The following is a 17,646-nucleotide window of genomic DNA, read 5'->3' as shown; positions in this document are numbered from 1 at the left end:
CAGCCCCTGGCGGACAGAACGCCCCGCCACGTTCTCGGGGAATAGAAGGGGTCTCCCTCACCCCTGGCAGCGGTTCTCCAGCTCCAGGTGGTCGCCAGTGAGCCCCTCGCAGTCGGCGGTCTTAAACCCCGCCGCGTTTCAGCAGCCGGTAGGCGACTCCTGTGCCCCTGGCAGCGGCCCTGACCGCTCCAGGCGGTCGATTAGGAGCCCCTTCTCCCCTCACGGTCGGCTCCATTGGGGTGGACGGTAGTGGCGAGATCTCTACTACGGCGTATCCCTCCTCCTTCCCGAGTTTCGGCACCAGTGTAACACAGTTAAAGATGGTCAAGGAGGCGAGAACCGGCTTGACGATATAAATAATGGTTTAGTGATAAACTTAAAAGACAACATAAACACACATGACAGACATGTCCGTAAACGATCTCTCTCTCCCGCACGATCCCGTGCAGTCGACCTTTATCTCTCACGGAGGCATAATTAGCCCAATACGGGACCGGGTGTGTCACGACCCGGCGCCGCCCTCCGCCCTGCCACAATGTACTTAGTCTCGTCCCTCCTTTAAAACAAACAAACAAACAAAAAAACTGTTACACTGGAAGTGAATGGGCCTAATTTTTAAAGCGTTTAAAGTCAGACATGTGATGCTCAGGGTTCGAACAAAGTGCTTGAAGTGCTTGAATTTAGCTTTTTAAAATTTAAGTCTTGGAATACCCTTTCAAATAGCCATTGTAATATACGTTGCTTCAATCATTTAATAAATTAAATGCATTTATTTATTTTTTTGGAAAAACACGACGACAGACCACTGCAGCCAGTGCATTGTCGGCGCTGTCACATGGCACCTGTTACTTTTGACAGCGCTGTTCAGAATGGGCCAATCACTACAAATTTACTGACAAATGCATAAATGTAAATGTTACTGGAGGATTTAATATATATATATATATATATATATATATATATATATATATATATATATATATATATATATATATATTATAAATACTGTTGTGGTGGATATAACAAATATGAATTCTTGAAACTATCAGTTGAATTATAAATTACTTTCAGAGTGAACAAATGAGAAGAGATGTATAACGGTCTGAGATTTGAACGCAGATCAATGGAGGATTCAGTTTTGTGAACTGTCTAGCGCCCCCTTGTGTAAAGAAAGCTTTATGTCTCACAAAATTGGTTATTTCTGACAACATCTGGGGTCAATATCAAAATATGTTGACAAACATGTCCATTTACTTTTTTAGTCATTTGCTTTCAAATTGCCAAAACAAAAAAGGTTTGCTTTTCTTTTTTAGCTTGACACTTTTTTGCAATTTTTGTGCACAAAAGTAAAACAAAATTATTTTTAATTAATTAATCTTGATTTCATGGCATTGGTGTTATCAATGAAAACACAACCTTTTTAAATAACCTTTTTAAACCTTTTTTATGTTTTAACATTTATTTAAATACAAAAAGTTGTGGAAAATAATTTTTAAGGTAAAAGTTCAGAGTCTGCTTAAATAGGCATATAATGATTTTTCCCTGCATGTTAAAGTTATTAATTTACATTTTTACTAATATTTTCACAAACATATCTTGTACCCCATTGAACCCTCAAAATGTGGTGTTGTAACACATTTAACCCTTATTAGTGTTAACTTACTTCATTCGTGAAACAAAATTAAATAATAGAAAGAACAACAGCCAAGTTGTCCTTTATCAATAAAAATAATGTCAATATGTTATAAAATGTTTACCGTCAGCGTTTATAGGCAAAAACTGAACTGAAGATTTCAATATTTTGTAAGCTGGAAAGTCAACATCATTTGAGTTCCTCTTGTCTTTATATCAAACACAGTGGAAAGATATTTGGTTCATTAAATGAAGCTTAACATTGTCTTTGTGTTTGTTTTTGAGTTGCCACATTATGCAATAGACTGGCATGCCTTAAGGTCAATATTAGGTCAAAAATGGCAAAGAAGAAACAGCTTTCTCTAGAAACTCATCAGTCAATCATTGCTTTGAATGAAGGCTATACAATGCTTGAAATTGCAAAAGACTGAAGATTTTATTCAAAGGTGTACACTACAGTCTTCAAAGACAAAGAACATCTGTCTCTAACAAGGACAGAAAGAGATGTGAAAGTCCAGATGTACAACTAAACAAGAGGATAAGTACATCAGAGTCTCTAGTTTGAGAAAGTTGTTTGTTTTGTTTTAGTGTTATGGATCTTAATCCCATTGAGCATTTGTGGGATCAGCTAGACTGTAAGGAGCATGAGGAGTGCTCGATAAGACAAACACATCTATGGCAAGTGCTACAGGAAGTGTGGGGTGAAATGTCACCTGAGTATCTGGACAAACTGACAGCTAGAATACCAAGGATCTGCAAAGCTGTCATTGCTGCACATGGAATTTTGGATGAGAAATCTTTGAAGTAGTTTAAGAAGTTCTGAACATTGTTTTCAAATTGTAATAGTAATTTTTCATGTTATTAATGTCCAGACTTTACACTGAGATCAGTTGAATGCCACTTTGGTGAATAAATAAATAAAATAAATGTGCCAATTTCTTTCCATTAGAGCAAAATCTGTAGATTAATCCAAACTTTTTTCCGCCAGAATATGTCGCCATGGCAGAAATATCTTTACACAGAAAAGGTTAGTACAAGATTTGATCACATTAAAATCATGTTAACATAAATATTGTTTTCGTCTTGTGGCTATACTTTTGAAACACTGAGTATTTTAACATTTATGGATTGCATCATTCACTTCCATTGTGAGTGCCACACTGTAACCCAGATTTGTGCCTTATTTAATAATTTTTTGAATACAGGAGGGACGAATCTTTATTTTTGTATTGAACATGGAATATCTTTTAAGCATGATAACTAGTAAATTGAAGGAAATGTGATTTCAATTATAACACTGATTATTTTTTCCCAGCAAAAATGTATGTAAATACGATATATATATATATATATATATATATATATATATATATATATATATATATATATATACAGTGCATTTTTTGTAGTTCTCTTCTTTTTGGACAGTCCATTAAACATAAATAAATAAATACAAATAAATAAATTATAATTCACAAAATAATTTTGTAAACAAGTTATTGAACATTGCTTGTGTTTCGTAGTTTTCGTTGTTCGTTGTTTGCTTTTTTTAAATTACTTTACTAAATTAAAAGAATATTTGTATTTTATTGCTAATCTTTTATTGCTACTTGCCAAATTTCATCTCACCTAAGCAATTTAATGACCAATAGGCATTGTATTGTTTTTGAAAGCAAAATCAAGCAGTAAGCAAGTAACTAAAAATAAATCTTGTTAAGAATACTGAGCCTGTGCTTTCTTTTGAACATATTTTTGTGTTGATAACTTAGATGAATATTATATATGTTATGTTATTACTATTATTATTATAGCCTACATTATATAATTTACATATATTATGAGAAATGGGAAATTGGAACATTTACAATAAAGGAACACAAGAATAGAGCAAAAGAGATCTCTGGTGGTCAATTGTAGACGCATTTCAGTTATTCGTGTAGTGAACACCCAAGTTTATTCAAATTTTTAGCAATGCATGTGTTGTTAATATGCGTTATTAATATACATGTTATATCCTTTCTTATAAGCTAAAATGAGAACTTTCCTGACCCATGACTTATAAAAAAAAATTATATATATGTAAAAAATATATTTATTTTTATTTTTTCGAATATTTGTCTTCTTTATATATACATTTTGGATGGTTTACACATATTTTTTAATTTTTTAAATAATGTTTTATATTATATCTACATGTCTTTATGATTGTATTCATACATTGTTTGATCTTATTGAACATTAATATAGAACAAAAAAAAAATCACAGTTTTACCACCATTTGTGGACTTTTCAGTCGGTCCCTTACACACAGTAGGCAAATTTTTCAATTTATATCAGTGTTTAATTGGCGATCTGGAACGATTTCACCGTGACGCCATCTGACCATCTTAACTACGGGACGCATCATTTCATCTTTAAATACGGGACGATCCCGTATTTTACTGGACGGGTGGCAACCCTTCCAAAGTACCATATAGCCTATACTGGATCATTGTACATAGTTGTTGATTCATATACATAGATGAATTATCTATTGTCTGTAGTTTTGCACAAAGTAATAGGCTACAAAAGAGGTTAATAGTGACGTCGTTATGACTATGTCGTATGTCTATTGAAAGTAAGCAGCATGTCATGTTACACTGACGCGTTTTTTCCTCTTCCCTCTTTTACCTTTCGCTTCTCTGAAAGCGAAAGTAAAGTTCACAACTCGCCTGCAAAGATGGACAGAACGCATTTGCTGAGGTAGTCCTATGTCTTAGCCTACAGAAGTAATGAAAAGATGATACATGCGCTTTTATATTGAGAAACATAAGACATACTGTTTAAATAAATTCCAGAAATCCTGTTAAAAGTGTAAATATGTCTCGCGACTCGGGAAATCTCGACGAAAAGATGACGAACTTTTATTTATTAAAAAAAAAAAGGCTTTGGCGGCCCAATAATGCAGATTTTAACGTGAAATAACGGTCATTAAAGGGTTTTAAATAATTATTTTTTTGGGGAAATGTATTGCAATGTTATACTAATTACACTGTTAAATGTCATATCATATTTTTATAGTGACCAGGATGAGGCCCAGGCAGTTGAATCCTGCCCTGCTGCATCTTATACAGGTAATAATTGTTTACATAGGCCTATCATATTTTAATAATTATACTTTATTAGAGTACATATTTAGCATATCACTTGTTCTGTGTATAGTGTGTGTGTGAGTGTGTGTGTGTGTGGTTATGTACCCAATTCATGTAGGTGTACATTTATTTGTGTGCATGTTTTTGCTTGTGATGTATCCCAGACAGCACACTCACATCTCTGAGATGTCTGTTTTAGATCTTTTCATCTGGAAAGCATTGCAATATAATTAACATATGCTAAACATCTTAAAAAGATCAGATATACAAACAATTGAAATAATAAACATCTCAAAGACATCTGATGAACATCTTATAAAGATGAAATGCACAAACATTAGAAATAATAAACATTTCAAAGACATCTGATGAACATCTTAAAAAGATCAAATGCACAAACATTAGAAATAATAAATGTCTCTGTAAAGGGGAAAGGAGGAGGCGAGAACTGGCTTGACAATATAAATAATAGTTTAACATAAAACTCAACCAAAAAGACAAACACACGCACACAGGTGTCCGTAAATCTCTCTCGCTGTCGCACTGCCGTCTTCGGTCAGCCTTTATCCCTCTTGAGGGCTAATAAGCCTGATTTGGGGCTGGGTGTGCAGAATCATGACCCGGCCCCGCCCTCCACCCTGCCACATTCCTCCCTCGTTCTCACAGGCCGGGGAGCCTCCAGCATGACGTACCCGCCCCCCCTTTCCCTGGGGAGGGGCGTGCCTTCCGCCCCCGTCTGCCAGCATATCCCCGTCTACCTGGATGAGGGAGGGGACAAGGGGAGGGAAACAAAAAAAGGTCTGGCATCTACATGCTGTGACGGCGATCGTGCGGCGAATGTTTAAAAAGGGAAAGAGGGAAAGGCCAACACGGAGCGGCAGTGAGAGAAAGAGAGAGAGAAACACTTACTCGGTGTTCTCCAATACGCCGTAGCCCCGCCGTGTTCTCTGGAAACAGAAGGGGTCTCCCCCTCCCCTGGCAGCGGTTCTCCCGCTCCAAGCAGTCGTCACGACCCCAGTTCCCACCTCCTCCTTGCCCATTTTAAACCCTGATACAGTCTCAAAGTCGTCTGATGAATGTCTTATTGACATCCGAGAGGAGACACCTTATAGACGTACTCCAGATGAGCAAACAATCTAAAAAATATGCCTTCCAGATGTAAACACACACATCATATAGACATCTGGGTGATGTACGTATGCTATCAGGGGTACAGTATGTCTTTATTTGGTGCTTCCAAACAATATCATGTCTTTGAGTTGCACACAAACACACTGTTAAAACCACAGAAGACAAGGCTTTTAGAGATGAAAACTGACAATAAAGATATGAGAGACCTTTAAAATATAGTTTATCATATAAGTACAGTTGATCTTTTGTTTTCTCACTCAGCAGTTGTTTCTTAATGCCTGTAAAAAGAGTTTAGAGATACGATAGTGTGGTGAAATAAGTGGCCAGTTTGTGATGTACATTACACAGGTCAGAACCCAGCAAATGATGGGGCATCGGCCCCTCCAGCAGATGCAATGCCTGTTGTTCCTGGATATGAGAATTTAGGACCTAATGGTGAGAACATACTTCACTGTTTTGCAACAACCCATGTTGAGTAAAATGCTGGGATGTAACATTATTCAAGTTATTATTACATCCACAGTTATTCCACCATCAGATTTTGGACCAGCAGGACCACCATATCCACAAGCTCCATCCAGCGCTCCAGCGAGACGCTTTGAGTAAGTGTTCCAGCATTACTGTAATTAAGTGATTCATGACAACCATTTCACATTTGGCAGATAATATATGGATAAAGTGTCCTATTTTAACAGTTTGTGGATTTTTTTTGGGAAAGATCTTGTTCCTTGTTCTTGTCTCATTTTTGTTCCCTGATTATTGATATAACAGTTATTGTATTTATAGCCCTTATGTTGTGGTTAGTATACTTGGTTCACATTGGTTAGTTTACCTGCCATGCCTGAATGATTTTCTAGTTATGTTTTACATTAACAAAGAGCTCTTAATTGATTTACTGTACTTTGAATACACCTGGTTTCTCTGCAGTGTGTCAAATAAAACTACTGTATTTTGGGGCAAATTCATCTGTTACTTATTGGAAGCTACAATACAGGTTGCATTGACAAGTTTTGTGACATTCTCTCATCCTTAGAGGAAGAATGTGACCAAAACTACGCAGAGCACATTACATAGGTTTTGCAACATGATCACATGGGAAATCAACATGTTACTGTAGAGCCATTCATCATTCACCTGAGAGCACATGCAATGATATCTTTGAGTAAAGCCAAGTTTCCGCAAACAGAGTAAAACACCTTTCCCAGTCTGTCGCTTACTCAACGTTGTGTCAAATGAAGTGACACTAGGGGTCTTTCTTGAAGGTCTCGGTTACCTCTGAACTTGAGAAAAGGCCAATGAGAAATTGGCAGACAGAATTTGCATGTCCCTCTCCCGAACATACGGTTATAAAAGGACGGAATCGTGCATCTGTCATTCAGATTTTGTCTTTGGAGCCGAGCGGTTGTGCGATCAGCGAGCTGAGATCACTTCTTTTCCACTCACCTCTGCAGAGAGTTTGCTGTTGGATCTTATCAGCGGCTTTCTCCTTCTCTGCACTGGTGCAATATTTGCCCCTTGGGTGCTTCGACAGCGCTTCTGATAGAGTTATTTTCCTCACAAAAAGAGAATAATTTCTCTAAAAGAGCCCACACAGTCGAGATGCGGGAGGTTGACAAAGTCCGCTTTCTCAACGCCCCCGTTTCCCAGCTCGGCCTATTCGGCGACACCGTCGACGACTTAGCCAAGCAGTTTTCGGCGGTGAAGAAACAGACAGAGGCCATCTCTCACATCATGCCTCGCTGCCGTTCCAGTGCAAGCTGTGCTCCTTCTGCTCACCAAGGCTGTCCCCCTGTGGCCTCCAAACGTCAGGCAGCTCCACCTCAACCTGGGCCCAGCTCTCAGCCCCAGCGAAGAGTGCCCCGCAGGATGCGAACACCTCCGTCTCTCGGACATCCTCGAGGACCTGGAAGGCTCCCAAGCGTTCCTGAGATGGACGACCTAGGGAACGAGACGTTTGCTCCGGAGCTGGTAAGCAGACCACTCAGTCCCCCGGTAGAGGGCCGGGTGGAGAATCCTCATTTTCCTTTATTTCCTTTGCCGCACCTCCTTCGGGCTGCGGTACCCACATTCTCAATAAAAGAGCTACTTCCTCATTCCCTGGATCATCTGGCCTGCAACTTCCATTCTCACGGCAACCTTGTCCCAAACATTGGCAGTCCCGGGAACCCGGACGTGGACCCCTCGCCTCCAGACCCACAACTGCTGTCACCCGGCCAGCCGGTTCTGACGAGTCCAGAAGACGCCTACACAGGACCTCCTCCTCCATTCTTTATCAGCACAAAGCCTCAGGACGCCCTTTTGCCTCCCGATGCAACACTCCGCCCTGCCAGGTACATCTAAAACAATCATCCCCTCAGTGCCCCTCACGCGGCGCTTGGACGTGTGACTTTCACTTCCCAACCCATTGCGCTGGTTGGCCAGGACCATCCGAATTGAATTGGCTACGCGATTCAGTTCGGCAGGTCCCTGCCCCCTTTCGCCGGCATCCGCTTTACCTCGGTGCACGGCTAAGACGCCAACACCCTACGTGTGGAGATCACGACCCTTTTATTCAAAGACGCGATAGAGCCTGTCCCTTCGACCGAGATGAAGAAGGGTTTCTACAGCCCTTACTTCATCATACACAAAAAACCTGGACCTGCGAGTTCTCAACTGGGCCTTACACGAACTCCTGTTCAAGATGCTCACGCAGAAACACATTCTAACATGCGTCCGGCATCAGGATTGGTTCAGAGCGGTACACCTGAAGGACGCGTTCTTCCACGTCTCTATCTTGCCTCGATATCGACCCTTCATACGGTTATACTCTATCGATATCAACCCTTCATACTCAACTACCTCGAAACCTGGCTCATCCTAGTCCACTCTCAAGAGTTACTGTGCACCCATCTAGGGCTTCAGGTCAACTGGGAAAAGAGCAAGCTCACGCTCACAGTTCAGAGCATCTCTTTTCTTGGCATGGAGTTAGACTCAGTCTCAATGACAGCACGCCTCGCCAACGAGCGCACGCAGTCAGCGCTGAAGTGCCTCACCTTGTTCAAGCCAGGCACAGTGGTTCCTCTAAAACAATTCCAGAGGCTCCTGGGGCATATGGCATCCTCTGCAGTGCTCGCGCCGCTGGGGTTGATGCATATGAGTCCGCTTCAGCACTGGCTTTAGACTCGAGTCCCGAGATCGGGATGGTGCTGCGGCACATACCGTGTGTTCCTCACCATCTCCTGCTGCCAGACTTTCAACCCCTGGACAGACCTCTGTTTTTTGCGGACAGGAGTCCCCCTACAGCAGGTGTTCCGATGCGTCTGGTCACCACAGACGCTTCCAAACGGGGTTGGGCTGGGTTGGCACATCAACTGTCTAGAGTTGCTGGCTGTAATTCTTGCCCTGCGGAGGTTTCTCACGCTACTTCAGGGCAAGCATATCTTGATCCTTTCAGACAGCACCACCACGATAGCATACATAAATCAACATGGCAGCGTGTGCCCACCATCTCCTCCTTTGGAGTCAGCAGCAACACAGCAGTGGTTGTGATGTCACAACAGGGCACGCTCAGTGGAGAATGGAGGCTCCACCCCCAGGCGGTCCAGCTAATTTGGGAGCGGTTCGCCAAAGCACAGGTAGACCTGTTTGCTTCCCAAGAGACCTCCCACTGCCTGCTCTGGTACTCCCTAGCGGAGGCTCCCCTCGGGACAGACGCGCTGGTGCACAGCTGGCCCCGGGGACTGCGCAAGTACGCATTTACCCCAGTGAGCCTACTTCCACGGGTGCTGTGCAAGGTCAGGGAGGACGAGGAACAAGTCACTCTAGTGGCCCCCAATTGGCCCACATGGACCAAAAATGTAAATGTAATACTGTCAACAGGAATGCATATTTTATTAACCCTAATCCCTGACACAAACCCCAACCCTTAACCTAACCATCAGTAAAGTAACCACTGAATCATGCTCACCATTATTTATGTGAACATGATAATTACTTCCTGGTTCCAGGACCTGAACCCATGTCTCTAAAGCTACTTGCGCAACACACTATCAGTAGTGCCACAGCGAAAGATTAATATGTCTGATGGGGAATGCTGCTTGTTAGTAATTTGCGATTGGAGAAACATGCCTGAAGTTGTTAAGGCACAGACACACATATTTTTGCACAGTGAAATTCCGTGGGCTAAATACAGTCATCTTAATGGGAATCCACACGATCGCGAATTTCACACAATGGACTTCTGGTGTTGAAGAATTTCCTTGCGTTGATTTCGCCTTTGAGTGAACTTTCGCCACGTTGGCCAATAGGAAGTTGTTTGGATTTGCAGTGACCTCTGTGTGGGCGGTGTATCGTACACAGCTACACTGAGCATCCTCAATGGACAATGATGATATTTTAGCAGTGATTTTCTTTTTAACTTTACTCTCCTTGAGTATAAAGTGAAGCATTAAAAATAGGCTGCTTGGCTGTTATTGTTTTGCTAATTTCACACATGCTCAGCATCCGCCCATGCGCAATTTCGCTTAGCAAATGTATGTGTGACCGTGCCTTTACGGTCATGAGGATGGGGCAGAGTTAATGTGAATAAGGCCCATTGAGGCCAACTAAAGTTTATGTTCATATCTACAGCATTCCTGCTGTCAGTGAAGAACTCGCACAGGAGGCCTTCATAAATTATGTCACCAGCAAATGCTGTTACAGCTCTAAACCAGCTAAAGAGATGATATTCACAGACCTCCACTCTCTCAACACGTATCGGGTCAGCATGAACTTTAACACAACATGAGCTTCCCATTATTTGTCCTTTATTTACAGGTGCTCACATATGGATGTTTGTTTCTTTCTATAGTACCGACTGGAAACTTTCACTGAGTCGAGAACAACAGAATGGGCCAGTGAACCATACAATGGTGAGTCAAGTTTCAAACTGTCTTGTTTACAGAAAGAACAGACTGAAAAAATTAGAAGAATAAATGTTATTATATATTGTTGACACTTTATTTTTCAGGTCAGGTGGTCGATGGATTTAACGGAGTGGCCCCTGCTCCGTGGAGCATTCCTGTGCCCATCCCTGCCCTCTTCCAAGACTCCAAGAAAGCTGTTTGTGTTCCTAACACATCCACTGTCAAAGTAAAAGTCCTTTGAGTCTTAACCATAAAACCATAACCCAAACCCCAACCCTAAGCCATCAGTAGAGCAAAAATGCCAATTACCTCCTGGTTTGCATGGGACCAAACACGTCTAGTAATGCATTGTTCACGCAATGCATTACTTGTAGCACCACATGGAAAGGTGAACACATTTGATTTGATGCAAAGATGTCTGATGGGGGATGGCGCTTGTCAGTAATTTGGCAGTATGGGATTGATTTCAGAGTACATGCACATTTGGAAACAGCATGTCGATTTCTATTTCTATTATTAATTGTTGAATTTAAATTTCAGGGTTGTCATTCGTGCTTGAGTCTTGGAAGATCAGCATGCCACAGATGCGTAAATTCAGGAAGAGTAAGTGTAATGCTGAGATGTTGATTTTCTTGAATCCCATTTACTGTATTTCGTTGTCGCTTTTAATTATGGTATTTCTCTGCTTGCAGACTCGCTGTGGAGCCTGTAATGGGACAGGTAGGATGGTCAATGGTGAACGCTGCCGCTCATGTCAGGGAAGTGGCATGGTGAGGTAAGGTGGCAACCTAAACTCAACTCAGTATTTGAACTGGGTCAATGTCATAAAGCTCACTGATGCTCATAATTTGTTGGTCTGGATCTATTCATTTTAAAGCTGTTGAAATGAATGTGTCAACGCATGCAATTAATTGAAAAAGTTTAATGCGTCCATTTTTACATTTCAACACGATTTACGCATGTACCAATATGACATTATATTATGACATTTTATTAAGCTCTGTGTGAGTTCTAAACACTAGTTTGATTAGGGCGGAACATTTGCAATGTGTCAGGGGTCATTGCACTGATGCACACAACAAACACACAATCCATGCATTCCAAATGGGATAAATCATCTTTCGAAGGGCACTTTGAAGGTAGAACAATCATGATAGTCATGCTGTAAGATCCTTTAAATAGAATTTTCCAATATAAATGACTTCAAAAGTGAGTTCCGAAAGACCCTTATTTGTGAGCCCCACACCTTTTAGCCTTTCAAAGCTTTCCAAGTGGATGGTAAAATCTTCTAAGCGAATAGGGCATTGGGATGATCACTTAGGAAATGAACGCACCCAGTTATTCCATTTCAATGATCAAGTGGAGGAAGGACCACTTAATTGTACTTTTTTGTTAAAAACAAACCCAATTGGGACTTGTAATAAGTAAAGCATTAGCATTTCCTCATTGTTTCATTGTGCATCCTTCTTACTGGACAATTCGGATGAAGTATCATTACGTGGACAGTGCTTGCATTAAAAGCAAAACAAGACATTCTCTGCAGTGCTTTTCATGTGGAGTTCAAAGCAGCGTGAATCATGTAGATATGGCTTTACGATTGCTGTAGCAAAGTGGAGCCACGCTTACAATTGTGGAGGAAATTTTAAAGATTTAATGCCCATTGCAATGAGTAATGAGTAGGCCTACGCAAACTACATGGTCTAGTTTTTTCAATTAGTGAACCTCCAACTTAGACTTTGGGAAAAGTTGAATGTTACTTGAATGGGTGCTATGTTAGTGCATTTCTGCCTTTGTACTGTGGAATTCTTAGTTTGGAATGTGTTAATAAAATATTAATGTTACATATTGTTTTATTTTTTTAAGAAGGAACTACATGCATTTTGACAATAAAAGAAGTATATATAGAGTAACTGTCACAAGCGCCTCCTCAACCGGCCACCGGAGATCTGATTCACCTGAGTTTTAACCCTGAACTACATTTCCCATAAACCCACATACCTGGTCCGATTACCCCACAGCTGTTCCCGATCACATCCACGCTATTTAACCATGCTTGTTTGTCGAATCATTGCGAAGTCTTGTTGGTTCCGACTACATCTCTGAGCGTTACTACTGTGTAACACAGTTAAGGATGGGCAAGGAGGAGGCGAGAACCGGCTTGTCAATATAAATGATATTTAATGAGAACTTAAACCAAAAGCATAAACAAACACACACGACGGACATGCCCGTAATTCTCTCTCTCTCGAACCATCGTCACGGCCGCCTTTATCCCTCACGCGCCTCATCAGGCCGATTGGGGACCGGGCACGCCATATTCCGACCCGGCCCCCCCCCTCCGCTCCACATACTGTTACTACTACCGATCTCCTGTGTATTGACCCAGCCTGTATTTACCACTACGTTTGTCTGCCGCCTGCTCTTCGTTATATTCACGCCTGTCAACCTGATTCTGATGTTTGCTGCCTGCCCCGATTCTCTGCCTGTTTGACCACGAACTCTGTTACCTGTGATATTCCTGGCTGCTCATTCTTTGAACCTTGCCTGTTTTCACCTGAACCCAGTCACCCAATAAAACCGCACATGGATCCCAACCAGCCTGAGTCCGCGTTACAGTTACATTTCAGCACTTTTAAAATCTGCGATTAATTGCAATTAACTATGAAAAATCATTATTTGCGATTAAATATTTTAATCGACTTAAAGCACTAATTAATTTATTAAAATAATACGTAAAACATGCCATTCATACAAACAATCACATGAAAAAACACTGTTGATGTACTTTAAAATGTTTTTCATTTTACTGTCCGAGTAAAAGGAAATGTGAAAATCTTGTAGTATTTACTAAGGCAAGCGCCACAATTACTATTGCTCATTCTTTGGCTTAGTGATTTGAAAAAATCCCTGAAAACCACACACAACTTTACAAAAAACTATTATTATCCCAGATGTCCTGTTTGCGGAGGAGTCGGCTCAATTACCTGCAAAACCTGCAATGGGAAAGGAAAGTTGCTTTGCTTCATCAAACTAAACATTACATGGTAAGAAGACTCAATACACTCAATTGTTTAACTCAACAAACAGTTCTCAAGTGAGCTAATGTGCTGATTGTTTTAATCTGTTTTTCTCCTCTATGTTTAATCATCTCAGGAAAAACAACGTTTACGCGGCTGTGATTGACAAGCGTTCAGGATTCCCTGTTGAACTTCTTGATCATATTACTGGAGAGATTCTCCTCACTGATATGGGTCCAATGGTGAGGAGAGATTTCACCCTATGTGCTCATGATTTAAAGGGATCTTATCATGAGTAATCAAATCTGCATCTTTATTCAATAACAACCCACAGCTTTGTGAAGTAGCACTGCGTCTTCAGTATTTAATTTAAGTCATTGTCATTCCTTTCCCCGTAAACATGCTGCATTTCTGTTAATTAGACTCATTATAGATTGCATTTATTAAAAAAACTCTGTGCTATTTCCCCAATGTAATAAACATTGTACTATTACCGCCCGAGGAAAGCAGGCAGTAAACTGAATTTTATTTGAAATAGACATTTGTGTATATTTTCTTTTGATCATATCAGCAGTTATTCATCATATAATATTAAAATAATGATAGAGAAGAGCATTATAACCTGGCATATATCCAGATGTGCACTGTATTCAAACTCACTTCCGACATGTTAGAGAGATGTAAAATGTATGATATGACCCCTTTAGGTAGACTTTGGTAGGGATCTTCAAATCTCATGTGAGTAAAGCAATAATGTTACAACATAACTGTAAAGCAGTTCAATGGAAAGGAGGAGGCGAGAACCAGCTTGGCAATATAAATAATAATTTTAATGATAAACTTTAAAAGACACAAACACACACGACGGACATGTCTCTCTCGTCGCACCACCGTCTGTCATCAGCCTTTATCCCTCTCGGAGGCTTAATTACATTTACATTTACATTTATGCATTTGGCAGATGCTTTTATCCAAAGCGACTTACAGTGCAATTATTACAGGGACAATCCCCCCGGAACAACCTGGAGTTAAGTGCCTTGCTCAAGGACACAATGGTGGTAGCCATGGGGTTAGAACCTGTGACCTTCTGATTAACAGCCCTGTGCATTTTATCCCTCGCTCTCTCAGGCTGGGGAGCCCCTGCCTGATGTACACCCCCCCCCCCTCTTTCCCTGGGGGAGGGTGTGCATTAAGCCTGGTGCATTAAGCATTAAGCCCCCCCCCCAAAAAAAAACACTGTAAGATTTAAACGAAAGGCCAATGCGGAGCGGCAGTGAGAGAGAGAGAGAGGAGAGAGAGATGAAAAAAAAAACATACTCGCCGGTTCTCCGATACACTGTCGCATGGTCCTCGATCACTTCTCCACCCTCTCAGGCGGACGACAGCCACTTCTCCCAGGAAGGACCGGAGTCAGACTCACAACCCCCGGCGGTCAGAACGCCCCTCCGCGTTCTCGGCAAATTGTGGGGACACTACTCCGCCCCTGGCAGCGGCCCTACCGCTCCAGGCGGTCGGGGAGACACTTCCCACCTCCCCTCGCAGACAGCGGCCTTCCTTCGACCCCTCCGCGTTTCTGGGGGATGGCAGGGCTCTCCTCCGCCCATGGCAGCGGTTCCATCGCTCCGTTCACCGCGTCCGGGCGGTCGGTCTACTCCCTCCCCCGGTGGATGGCAGCGGCGCTCCCCTGGGTGGACGGCAGTGTCGAGGACTCCGCGGCGGGCATCCCTCCTCCTTCCCGGGTTTCGGCACCAGTGTAAAGCAGTGTAAATCTCTCTCTCGCGCACCACCGTCTGCCACCGGCCTTTATCCCTCTCGGAGGCTTAATTAGCCTGATAAGGGACCGGGTGTGTATAATCACAACCCCGCCCTGCCTCCGCCCTGCCACAATAACCTTGTCTGTTTAGCTGTGACACTCAGTTTCATGTTGTTTGATTGTGGCCACCCATCACTACAGGTTTATCCAGTTGTAAGTTTCCCAGACAGCTCTATGAATTCAGCATCTGAAAATGGAGTGAGGGAACATCAGGCTCAGTTCTCCACCACCTGCCGTATCCTGCAACAGGTACAGTATAACTCTTATTGTTCTGTCAAAACAAATCAAACGCTGCTTATGATTGTTGGAACACCAAAGCTGCGCTTGTCACTTTAAGGCCATTTTCTGCCTCATGTTCTTGTGGGAGTTAAATAAATGATTTCCCGTTGGCACACTGCCAGTCTTTGAGGGAACTAGATTAATGTAGATCTTGGTATTTAGAGTTGTTTATAAATTCACCAAAGCATGTAAAATGACATTGAGATCTAACAATGTGTTTGTTATGTTTCAGAAACAAACCATTGAACTCATTCCTATCACTCGAGTGCACTACACCTGGAACGAGAAAACTCACATTTACTTTGTTTATGGAGCTGAACACAAGGTCTACACCAAGGATTATCCAGCAAAATGCTGTTGCTGCTCTATTCTTTAAACATATAGTAAACTTCCTGCACTGTAGCTGCTTATCTTTCAATTAGGTAGGCTACATTATAGTGGTGGTGGGTATAAATATTCAAACCACTTCCTTTGATTGTTATTTCATATCAACGAGACTGTAAGGCAAGTAAAAAGGAGAACATGCTCTGTAATTCTGTAATTCACTGCCATCATTATACATTCCCACATACTGTATGCTTTTATAATGTTCATTCATAATTCAGCACCATGAATTACATACCTTCTTATATCATCACTGCACTTTTCTGTAAGAGATTGTCATTTTAAACAAATTAAACTAGTAGTCTATGTGCTGCTTGCTTGGTGGCGGTTAACATAGATGCTAAAAAGACTACTAAATAATAAATGTATCGTCAGGATTTTTTATTTTTATTCCAAGAAGTTTAATATTGATGTCATGACATGTCAAAGTGTAGCCATACACAATGGTGTTGGTGTGCCATGTGAAAATACACAATGTGCCATTAAAAACATTGCATTAATTTAGTTTTAGCCCTTTGTTACTTTATTATTAAGGAAATGTATTCTGCTTTTGTCAGTGGAGCACGTAGGTTAATGTATCCAAATATTGAGCTTTTAATTGTTTTGTTTTTTTAATAATGGGGTAGAAGCTGGATGGTGAAGTTTAATATAATTTAAATTCATAGTTCTTTTGACATAACATTGCACAAGTCTATTTTTAAAGTAACCAGATTTACTTCTTAAAAAGAAAGATAACAACAAAGGAGTCAGTGTTCAAGCTGCCTATTCTGACACAGGTAGCAATGAGTAACATACAATATGTTATCACTGCGAATAGATCCTTCTCTCTCATCTTTGCATTCATTATAGAAGAACTGACCCAAAGCCATCCTTTATTGGATGGTGTGGCTACTCGCTTCTGTACTCTTTGAGCTGGTCAAACTGGAAGGACTCCCATTTATGGGATTGGCATTAACTTTGATGAAAATTTGGATTAGCCAGAGATGGGAGAACTCACATTTAGGGAATATATCAAAATCACTCTGGAGCAGTTTTTTTTTAGTCATTTTAAATCTAGGCCTTCGGTGTGATTCATGCCATGAAGAAAACAATGTTTCACAATGAGTAAGACACATAACATATGTCCTGGAATTGAGTTTTGTATGGACATTTATTTTGAAATCATGTTTCAGTTCCTGGTCTTGTCTCTGTTCCTTGTTCCCGTGTTGCTGTAGCACCTCTAGTGTACATTTCACCAGGAAACTGTTGCAGTACTTACAAAAAATCACTTTGCAAAAATCTAGTTACAGTAGCGTTATTCCTACGTTGGTGCGGTTATCCTTATGAACTCTCCATAGACATACTGATTTTTATACTGTATGAACTATAGATTCTAT

The 17,646-nt window shown here is 41.2% G+C and overlaps 1 protein-coding gene across 1 annotated transcript; it reads left to right on the top strand.

Moving 5' to 3' along the window:
- The first annotated feature begins 4,285 nt into the window (after positions 1–4,285).
- Positions 4,286–16,754, top strand: LOC127639831 (protein SSUH2 homolog). Its single transcript, XM_052122089.1, has 13 exons — positions 4,286–4,374; positions 4,693–4,745; positions 6,243–6,329; positions 6,418–6,496; positions 10,503–10,632; positions 10,723–10,783; positions 10,882–11,003; positions 11,318–11,380; positions 11,470–11,552; positions 13,729–13,821; positions 13,931–14,036; positions 15,749–15,856; positions 16,119–16,754. Exons 1-13 carry the CDS (start codon positions 4,352–4,354, stop codon positions 16,260–16,262), a joined length of 1,152 nt encoding a protein of 383 aa, XP_051978049.1. The 5' UTR covers positions 4,286–4,351; the 3' UTR covers positions 16,263–16,754.
- The last annotated feature ends 892 nt before the right edge of the window (positions 16,755–17,646 follow it).

Source organism: Xyrauchen texanus, chromosome 48, assembly GCF_025860055.1.
Source record: "Xyrauchen texanus isolate HMW12.3.18 chromosome 48, RBS_HiC_50CHRs, whole genome shotgun sequence".
NCBI classification, from domain to species: domain Eukaryota; kingdom Metazoa; phylum Chordata; class Actinopteri; order Cypriniformes; family Catostomidae; genus Xyrauchen; species Xyrauchen texanus.
The sequence above is the reverse complement of the archived record's forward strand: the minus strand, read 5'-3'. Positions and strand labels throughout refer to the sequence as shown.